The 10,594-nt window shown below is 48.8% G+C and overlaps 2 protein-coding genes and 1 non-coding gene across 3 annotated transcripts in view; 1 reads left to right on the top strand and 2 right to left on the bottom strand.

Moving 5' to 3' along the window:
• TRAPPC2L (trafficking protein particle complex subunit 2L) overlaps window positions 1–10,594 on the top strand; it is a 423,767-nt gene that overhangs the window by 164,954 nt on the left and 248,219 nt on the right. The window lies entirely within an intron of this gene.
• PIEZO1 (piezo type mechanosensitive ion channel component 1 (Er blood group)) overlaps window positions 1–10,594 on the bottom strand; it is a 174,163-nt gene that overhangs the window by 64,110 nt on the left and 99,459 nt on the right. The window contains exons 3-5 of the mRNA XM_069085562.1: window positions 6,597–6,719; window positions 3,153–3,195; window positions 2,617–2,770 (exon numbers count right to left, since the gene is read on the bottom strand). Of these exons, the coding sequence (XP_068941663.1) occupies window positions 2,617–2,770; window positions 3,153–3,195; window positions 6,597–6,719 (320 nt within the window). The remainder of the gene's footprint in view (window positions 1–2,616; window positions 2,771–3,152; window positions 3,196–6,596; window positions 6,720–10,594) is intronic.
• LOC138159650 (U6 spliceosomal RNA) lies at window positions 4,085–4,191 on the bottom strand. Its single transcript, XR_011167934.1, has one exon. It is a non-coding gene; the product is annotated as a U6 spliceosomal RNA (small nuclear RNA).

The raw sequence follows: 10,594 nt of genomic DNA, 5'->3' as shown, positions 1-10,594 counted from the left end.
GTGTGTGTGTGTGTGTGTGTGTGTGTGTGTGTGTGTGTGTGTGTGTGCGCGCGCGCTGGGATGGGGGTGGTAGCCTGGACACTAGCAATGAGGCAACAATCTCAAATGCCTGCCCCAGGGTGGGGAGAGGGTTTGGGGGGCGGCAGCCCACCCTCTGCTCTCTGTTGTAGCTGGACCAGCAGGCCCCTGGGCTCCTCCTATGCCCAGACTGGGGCTTCTGGGATCACTCAGAGGGGTGGAGTGGGTGAAAAGTGGGTGGTGCTGGCAAGTGGGCAGAAAGGGAAAAAAAAGCACAGGGTTAAAAGGCAAGTTTCCAGGCTCTGGCTTGGAAAGGAAAGAGAGCTGGGATTCCTTATACCTCTTCTCCCAAGCCCAGCCCCTACGCCCCTGCTCACCTGGGCAGGGGAACATGAAAGGGCTGTGTAGACTCATACGCTGTTACGGGCAGAAAGAGACCTGCCTTGGGTTACACGGCTGGTAAGCATTGGAGTCTGGATTCAAACCCAAGCCTTCCCAAGTAAGCCTAGTGCCTCACTTCTCTTTGTCATAGCCTGTCACAGTCCAGCTGCCTCTCTTTTTACAGATGAGGTAACTGAGGACCGCTGAGTGGAAGTGAATTGGTCAGGGTCACACAGCTACAAGAGGCTGAAGTAGGATCCAAACCAAGGCCTTCCTGACCCCAAGTTCAGTATTACGGACACTACACCAAGCTGTCTCCCCACCCAGCCACCAAAGAACAGATGTGGAAACTGAGGTAAACCTCAAGTTCAGAGCAATTAACTCGCTCTGAAGAGGCAGAGTCTGGACAGAAACCCACACCTACTGATGCCCAGTCATAATTCTTTCCGGCAAAAATGTTGGCAATAACAGCAACAACAATAATTCTATGTCCAGTTTACAGGATGCTTATTTTGTGAGAAATGTTTCACAACAAGTTTGTGAAATAAGTAAATGCAAATCGTATTATTCTCCTTTTACAAATGGGGAAACTGAGGCCCGTGTCTCTGAGAGGCTCCTGAGGGTGGGATCGGGCTGTGGGGTAGCCGGTCTTGCTGGTTTGGGCAAGATCTCCCGTCACTTTGATCAAAGAGGGGAGAGGAAGGTCAGGGGAGTAGGAAGAAGAGGAGTGTCCAGCAAGTGCTGGACTGGGGGAGGGAGAGGGAGAGGGGTCAGTGTGTGGCCCTTCTGCTGTTTACTGTAATTTCTGTAGAGGATGCTGTCCTGACTCGACCGGCTGCTCTGGCCAGCGTCACAGCTTTGAGTGACTCAGAGCTGGAGGGAAAGGGATGGGTGGGAGGGGCAGAACCCAGAGCTAGGAGCTAGGGCACAGGCTTAGGCCAGGGGATAACCCGGAGTAATAGGGCCATGATGAAGGAGACAGGTAGGGTGTCTGCTGACTCCAGAATAAGCAGTCCTAGACTTTTACTGGCTCTCTGCTCTTAGCTGACATGGTCCGGTCAGAATCCTCTCAACACGGCCTGGGCCTGCTGATGCCAAGTCCCCTCCTGGGTGAGAGGCAGCTGCTGGTTCCAAGCCCGGGGAGGGTACCAGAGCCAACTGGCTGGCCACTGTGGGCCTGTTTGGGGCCAATGGACCTCCATCATGAAGGAGCTGGTTCTTGGCACTGGAGAAAGAGGCCATGCCCAGGGCCACGGGGATGAGTCATGGCAGTGGCTGGGTTTTCCTTCATGTGGTTTTCAAGGAAGGTTGCTTTTTGGGTGGGGCACGGGAGGAAGGTGGAGACCAGGCAGAGACACTGTTGTGAGCTGGACCCTGAGACTGTCCATCCCACCCCGAGCATAGAAGATCAAGGGACAGTGAAAAGAAGAGATGAGGACAGTTAGGTGATCAGGGAAGAGACGCTTGCATTAGGGAAGGGGGAGGTGTAGGGAGGATATGTTGTAGGCATTGGGTCCTGAGTACTACTACCCAGTCCCAGGAACTGGGGATGAGAGAATCACAAGCTGCCTCAGGGGCACCTGCGAGGCTGAAAATGCCTAGTTATGAAAAAGCAAAGGACTCCCCCTTCCTTCACATTCTCCTGACCCCCAAAGTCTGGAGGCTTTCTCAGCACTGGGGATGGGTTTGCCACACCCGATCTCTGATTTGAGCCCCTGCATAATTAATGGAACACACAGAGCTGAGTCCCAGTAATAGGCCCCCCACCCCCACCCCCTGCCCAGGAAAGAAGGCCAAGGTTGAGTCCTGGGAGTTCTCACTGTGGTGAGTGCTGCCTTTCCCACCTTTTAGACTCCCAAACTTCAAAACTTCCAGTGGTTCTAGAATCTTGGGCTCATGAGAACTCTAGAATGCCTAATACATGCATGCATAAAGCAGCATCTGGGTCTAGAACCCTCCTTTGCCATATCCCTAGAACCCAACTCAATACCATTTCATCTGCCTGAGAAAACCTGAATGCTAGAACATCTAGACTCATTCAAGCTTTGGAAACTTCAGCCATGTTCACCCAAGCCAGCACGCAAGAGGCCTAGCTAGCCCTCAACATTCTCAAACCTAATCAGGAGCTAGGGCATTCTAGACCCCACCCCTCACAGTCTAGAGTCTCCATGCCTTCCCCACAGGCATTCTAGAATCAGACCAGGAGCCCCAACGCACCTGCTCCCTCGGCTCTGCGACCATGGAGCGCCGGGCCCGGCGGGCCTTCTTCACAAGGCGGTTATAGAGGCCCAAGCAGATGGAGGAGACCACGAGGATGCCCAGGTCTGGGGCTACCAAGCGGAGGGTGTTGGGGACATCATGCAGATTCAGCCTGTAAGGGTGTGAAATGTATCAAGTTGGGTAACACACAGCGGCCCAGGCAGCTCTCAGACAGGGGTTCATGTCAGGACCAGAACAGGAAGCTCCCCCTGGGCCACGATCAAGAAAGGAGGTGAGCCCAAGAACCATACAGCATCAATGCCCCACTGTGCTCTACTGCTATCCAGCCCCTCCAGAGGCCAGCAGACATCAGCACAGATTGGAACCAAAGCTTCCCTGGGAGAAGTCAAGGAAGGTTTCCTGGAGGTGGGGGCCATTTGAATTAAGACTTCAAGGATGGGTAGAGTTCTGAGTGGGAGACATCTTGCCATAAGACATCAGTGGGGAGAGATATTCTTGTGGGAACAGGACAGGCACAGAGAGGACCCTCTTACCTGGTGACCCCCACATGAAAGGCCAGAATCTCCCAGGAACTGCCTATAAGGGAAGAGAGAGGCCAAGGTGATTTGGATGGGCTCTTTCCTTACCCCTAGCAGGGACACCAGTCCTCCCAATTACCCTCTCCCCCATCTCCGTCACTGGTGATTATCATGGCACCTGGTAAGGCAGAGGCCACATGCTCCTCAACCATTTCAAAGGCCCCAAGGAATCCAACCTTTGTCAGAAGTGAGGGCAACCAGAATCAACTCTCGGATGCCTCTCAGTTTACAGGTAAAGAAAGAGACACAGGGGCAACTAGATAGTGTAGTGAATAGAGCACTGGCCCTGGAGTCAGGAGGACCTGAGTTCAAATGCGGCCTCAGACACTTAACACTTACTAGCCATGTGACCTTGGGCATGTCACTTAACCCCAATTGCCCTGCCCTCCCCTCTCAGAAAGAAAGAAAGAAAGGAAGGAAGGAAGGAAGGAAGGAAGAAACAGACTCAGTGAGCTGATGAGATTTTCCCAAAGTCATTTTGTAATCCCCTTCCTTCTTTTTTTTAATGCTTTATTAACTTCTGATTTACATCATTTGTTTCCACCAGATTTTGAGTTACAAATTTTCTCCCCATTTTTCCCCTACCCACTGCCCCAAAATAGCAGTCCCACAGGATATCCCCTCCTCCAATCTGCTCTCTCCCATATTTTCTCCCATTCCTCTTTTGACTTTTCCGGTGGATCTCTATTCCTCAGTGCCTGTATATCTTATTTCCCAATTACATGTAAGATGGTATTAATAATAGTATATATATATATATATATATATATATATATTTGAATATTTGATTTTAAAACTTTCAATTCCAGATTCATTCCCTTCCTTCCTTGTCACCCACCCTTACTGGGAAGATAAGCAGTTCAGTATAGGTTGTACATGTGTGGCTAAAAAATATGGAACGCTTCACGAATTTGCATGTCATCCTTGTGCAGGGGCCATGCTAATCTTCTCTGTATCTTTCCAATTTTAGTATATGTGCTGCCGAAGTGAGCACATTCCCTTCCTTCTTTAAGGCAGCCCAAGGGTCCCACTTAGCAGAACCAAGATTGGAATCTAGATCTGCCAACCACAAAGCCAGCAGTCTTTCTCCCTAGATCATGGTGCTTAATCCCTCCCTTGTTATTCCCAAAAGGATTAGGGTAGGGGAATCCAAAGTACTGAGGACAGGGGAGACCATGTAACACAGTGAAAAGAGCCCTAAGTGGATGTTCAGGGCAGCTCTCCTACTAACTCATTGTGGAACTTCCCTAGGCTTCCATCTCCTCATCTGTATAATGGAAACACCACTCACCCATTTATTGTGAGAATTCATTAAGAGATGACATCTGGGAAAGCACTTTGAGAAGGTAAAGCTTCACTGAGTATGATGTAACATGCTAAAATACGTAACATTCTTAGATGAATCTCAGCCAAGCCATCATTCTTAGGGACATGTGGAATTGGGGTGTTTCAAGGGGAGCTCTAAGTCAGAATGTTGGGTGTCAGAGAGGAGATGGGGGCTATGGAGCAGACGGGTCTAGGGAAGGCTACAAAATGGGAGCAGGGAAGCTTCACGGAAGATAAGGGCCTCATTTCTGGTCTAGATGGGCAATCTTGACTGTGAGGGCAAGAGCCATGGCTATCTTTTCTGGCCCTCATTCTCTTTCTCTATAAAAACTGTACGGGGAGAAGGTTGAGCTAAGTGATCTCTTCTTTCCTAATCCTGTCAGTCTGTGTTCTATGGTCCCTCCCACCTCTGACATCCCACGTTCTAATGTCTCTCCCAGATCTGACATTCTGTGCTCTAAGGTGCCTCCCAGCTCTGAAATCCCAAGTTCATGTCTCTCCCATACCTGACATTCTGTGTTCTATGGTCCCTTCCACCTCTGACACCCCATGTTCTAATGTCTCTCCCAGACCTGGCATTCTGTGTTCTATGGTCCCTGCTCTAAAGCCTATTTTTGTTCTGCCCAGTATGTTCCAAGATCTCTCCCAGCCCTGATGTTCTATGTTCTAAGGTTCCTTCTAGTCCTATCATCCTTTGCTCTAAGATCTCTCCTAGCACAGACATTCTAGGTTCTAAGCTCTCTTTTAATTCTGATATGACATGTTCTAGGGTCCCTTCAGCCCTGGCATTTTGTGTTCTATGTTCTAATATCTCTTTGCTCCCCAAATTTTATCTTCTAAGGTCTCTCTTAGCCCTCACATTCTGGCTTCTAAAGTCCCTTCCAACCCTGACATTCTGATTTCTCCTTGCCCTGACATTTATATAGTCAAAAGGCCCTCCCTGCTCTCACATTCTGTGAGACTGTACAGTAGCCAGCTGGGCCCCCAGGGGCTGAATCAATGCCTCTGAGGTGGGCAGGATGCCAGAATAGGGCAGCTACAGAGGTCAGAGGTTAGAACAGGGCTCCAATGGGGTCTGGGGGATTATTTCTCCTGCTCCTGCCCAAGCCCTCTAGTCCTGCATGAGCAGACCCTGCTAGAGTCCTCTCACCACCCGGGAATGGGGAGCCCACCTGGGATGGGCAGAGCTGGGTTATTATTGGGAGTGTTTAGTGCTAGGCACATATGGAGCGGCCATAAATCATTGCTGGCTCTCCATGAAGGGTCCATATTAGGTTGAAGCCTATACAGGCATGGGTGGGGAGGGAGGGCCAGGGCCCCCCAGTGAGATTCCAGGAGCAGCTGGGATTCATCTTTGCCTCTCTGAGTCTCCTTGGGCAGGGGGTGAGGGGAGGAGTTGGGCAGGCAAAGCTGGATAAGTGCTGGGCCTAGTGAAAGGGGACAGAGAGCAAGGGAGAGGAGCTGGGGGGAGGGAGGAGAGACAGCTGGAGCCAGGGCTTGGGAAACATACACTCCAAATGCCTCTCCATGGAGGCTGCCCCCAAGCAGCCTCTGAGAAGACAGTAGTGAGTACCTCAGTGGGCTAGGAGTGGCGGGTAGAGGAGGTAGGTCTCAAGGTCATTTCTGTCTGGGAAGGGCAGGATGGATATAGAGGTCACTGGGCCTGATTCTTCCTTTCTGCCTCCCTCCCCACCCCACCCCCCAACCTTGTTCAAGAGAATTCCAGAGGTACAACAGACCAGGTCCTAGCTCCTGCAGGCCCAGTTCCCAAAGCAGAGCCCAGGGGATCAGTTGTGACCCAGGAAGTGTTCTGTCCTTGCTGATAGAACAAGGAGCAAAGCCTGAGTCCCTGTCAGCTGGGACCGAGGCCTCACTGTATCCCTGAAGCATCTGATATCTCCCTCCTCCCCAGTCCTAGGGCCCCACCAAGCCATGGCCTAACTCCAGCCCAGATGCTGGTGAGGGGCAGTCTGAGGACTTCCCCCAGTGGCCTGATTCTGGAGGGAGAATCCCTCCCCTGGTCTTCCCCCCAGCTCCCCTACTTCTCCCTCTCCCAGGACCCAGACTACTCACAATTGGTTCCCAGCCGCTCATCCAGGCCAGGCACTGTGTGCAGACATATCTGAAAGGCAACGTGGGCAAGGAGGAAGAGGATGCTGGTGCACAGGAGGGCTCGGAGAAGGTGACCTGTGGAACCTGGAAGACAGGTGGGGCAGGGGGGAGGAAAGAAAGACACTGTGATACGGAGCCCAGTCCGCACACTGCACATCGAAGGCTGGGTTCAGGCCCTCTGCAGCCCTAAGGCACAAACACAGGCCAGGGTGGGTGTGACTAAACAAGCTTTTGCATAAGTCAAAACCCAAACCCAAACAATTCTGGGGGTTCTAGAAGACTGCAAGCTCAATATGTACCAGAAGAACTCGGACAAGGCAGGGCTTTGCCCAAAGTGGGATCTCTAAGAGGCCGAGGCCTTGGCATCTGAGAAAAGTCAAAGAAGCGGGATGTTTAACTTGGAGAAGAGACTAAGGTGGGGGGAGGACAGGAAAGGAGGGGGACATGATTTCTGTCCTTTAGGTCTTTAAAGGATTATTACATGGGAAAAAAGGATCCAATCTGTTCTACTTGGCCCCAAAAGACAAAACTAGGAGTGATGGTGAAGTTTCAGAGAGGGAGATTTTGGCTAGCTCTAATAAGGACCATGATCATGGACGGCCAAAGTAAATGGGCTTCTTGGCTGGGGAGTGAGTTCTCCCCTCACTTGAGGGCTTCAGAAAGTAGCCGCATGGTAGAGAGAGAGGCCAGGGAGGCTTGAGGCCAAATCATGCCTCAGACGTTTACTAGGTGGGTGACCCTGGGCAAATTGCTTAACCTCTCTGGGTCTCAGTTTCCTCATCTGTAAGCAAAGGGGACTGAACCCAGTGGCCTCTAAGAACCCTTCCAGCTACAAATCTATGATCCAGGAAGGCTGTGACACACCCAGGGTGGCAGAGAACACACACAATGCATTAATAATATATTAGCTTTCCCTCCTGATTGGACCGTAAGCATCTTGAGGGCAGGGTGTAGATAGTTATCCCTCCTTGTATCCCATGTGCCTTGAGCTGCACCTTGCACATAGTAGAAGCTTAATTAAATGTATGATGAGTAAATTAATGAATCCTGAATCTGTCCTTTGTTCACTGGCTGTGTGACCTTGGTCAATTGACCTCTCTGGGTTCCAGCTGCCTCAATGCAGAGTAAGTAGACTGCTCACATTTTTATTGAGGTGGGCAAGACAAATGTTGCTATCATCATTTCCTTGAGGGTTGGTTTTTTTTGGGGGGGGAGGGGTCAATTGAGGTTAAATGACTTGTCCAGGGTCACACAGCTGTAAGCATCTGAGGTCGAATTTGAACTCAGGTCGTCCTGACACCAAGGCCAATGCTCTTCCACTATGCCACCTAGCTGTACCAGAAATTAAATTTCAGAGAGGTGGAGGTGACCTTGTTCAAGGTAAATTTCAGGGTAAGAAACTCCAATACCAATTTTCTGACTCTCAAGTGCAGGGCACTCTATCCTGTTTCCACTGCCCATTAGGGTCTGTGTGGACTTGTGCATCACTGGTTCAGGGGATCAGAGACTTGTTCCTGGAAGGGTTATCAGAGTCCAATCCCTTCCACTTAGAGGTTAGGAAACAGAGGCAGCAGACTTGAGCAGGGTCACACAGTTATCTTTCCTTCTGTAGTTCCCAGAGACAGAAGAAGAATCCTGGTTCAAACCTTTGGGTAGAGAAAGATCAGCCAAGACAACTGCATAGCTTGAGCTGTTACTTCTGTGCACCAGCAGAGGGTGCTATAGCAATATAGAAAACAGTCTGAGCCCCCTTCTAAGAATTTGTTTAGTGGGGGAGTCTAGAGGGACTTTATGAATGCCCTGCACCCCTCCCTCCCTCTCGGTGTGCCTCCAATAATCTGGAACATCCTTCAACATCTCCCCCACCCCCATCTCCCAGCTTTGACGCTCCACAGAAGGGCCAGCATTGGGCCGGGTACCATGATGGATGGAGTCCTAGACTTGGTATCAGACTAGAGTTCAAATAATTCCTCAGACTAACCCTGGGTAAACCTAGAGAAGGGAAGTATCTTGCCTAAGGTTTCACTCTAAGCAACAGAACCCAGACTAAAACCCAAATAAAACTAAATCTGGTGTTCTTTCTAAGTATATTTTTGGATGTTAGACCCATATGGAGTTATTGGGAAAACTGGGGACTGTTTTGGATAAGTCCCTGACCTCTGTGGCTAACAACTGGAAAAACAACCAAACTAAGCATACTCACGGATGCTTAAAAGACCACAGGGTCTGATGGGCAAACCCTGGATTTGGAGTTAGAAAATCAGGATTTTCAGATCCTGGCCCTGCCTTTTCCTTGATGTTTGACTGATGGATAAATCCCTTTCCTTCCACAGCCTCTGATTTCCTTGTCCACAAAGTGAAGAGGCTGGAGTCGAAGACCTCTGAGGTCTCTCCCAGCTCTCTTTTCTGGTCACTCACTCAGGAGGAGGGCAGGGTAGCTCTCTACAGATCTAGCTCATCCTTTTGAAAAAAACCTTCATTTGACCCTGTCACACCCTCAAATGATTATCCTGTAGTTTTCTCCTTTTCACTGCCAAACTCCTAGAAAGAGTTGTCTATACCCTCTGCTTCTATTTTCTCACTTCTCAACCTATCCATCTGGCTTCAGACCCCTCCGTTCTCCTGAAACATTTTCTCAAAAGTTACCAATGACTCAGTCAGTGGGAGAATTAGTTTTGCTTGATTATGCATATTTGTTACCTGGGTTTTGTTTTTTCTATTTTCTTTTTAATTGTGTGGTTTCTTTTTATAATTAGGAGAAAGAAAAAATAGATTTTTTGTTCATTAAAAAAATTAGTTGAATTTTTTTTAAGTATCATGAGAAAAACAAAAAAAAAGGTTACCAATGAAACTTGGGAGAACACTAGATCTGTGCTTAGCACTGATGAACACTTTTATCAGTGACTTGGAGAAAGGCAGAAATAGCACACATATTCAATTTGCAGATGACAAAATCAGGGAGAAGGGCTAACACGAGTTGGATGATATTCAGAACCAAAAACACCTGATAGGATAGAATGCTAGGATGAATAATAATAATAATATGAAATCTAATGGGATAAATATAAAGTCTTACACTTGGGCTCAAAAAATCAATTTCCTAAGAAAGTGAGAGGGGAGGAGTTGCCAGACAGTAATTTGTATGAAAAATCTGGGGATGGAGGGGTATAGATTTAGAGGACTGAATACTCAAAAAGAGCCATGACAGCCCCCAAAACTAATGTGATCTTAAGTTGTGCTGAGGGACATTGTTGACCAAGACTATAGAGGAAACAATTCTTTTGTTGCACATTTTAGAAAAGACACCGATAAGCTGCAATGTCTAGTTGAGGGTAACCTGGATGGCAAAAACCTTTGAAGGAACTATTGATGTTTTTTAGACTGGAGAAGAGACCAGGGTGGTGGGATGGGGGACCATGACCTGATAGTGATCTTTGAGTAGTTGCAAGACTATCACATGGAGAAGAGATGTAATTTGTTTGGTCTGGTCCCAAAGTGGCAGACCTAGAACCCATGAACGAAAGCTAGAGAGAGGCAGATGTAGCCTTAATGTAAAGAAGCTAGGCAGCACAGTGGATAGAGTGTCAGGTCTGAAGTCATCTTCCTGGGTTCAGATCTGGTCTCAGACACTTACTGTGTCTGTGAGACCCTGGGCAAGTCACTTCACCCTATTTACCTCAGTTCCTCATCCTCTCAAATGAGCTGGAGAAGGAAATGGCAAACCATGATAGTATCTTTGCCAAGAAAACCCCTAATGGGGTCACAGAGAGTCAAACATGACTGAAGAACAAAGAAAGATTAGTCTAACAATTAGCATTGTACAAAAGTGGGATGGATTGTCTTAGGAGAGGCTCCCCTTAGGCTCCCATCTCCAAGCAAAAGGAGAACGAATACTTGTTTGGCATGTTTTAGAGAGGGTTGTTAGTCAGGTCTGAGTTTGATTATAGGATTCTTCCAAC

The sequence above is a fragment of the Petaurus breviceps genome, unplaced genomic scaffold, assembly GCF_028583685.1.
Source record: "Petaurus breviceps papuanus isolate PSGF00001 unplaced genomic scaffold, PetGlider_PUasm1.0 176, whole genome shotgun sequence".
NCBI classification, from domain to species: Eukaryota; Metazoa; Chordata; class Mammalia; order Diprotodontia; family Petauridae; genus Petaurus; species Petaurus breviceps.
The sequence above is the reverse complement of the archived record's forward strand: the minus strand, read 5'-3'. Positions and strand labels throughout refer to the sequence as shown.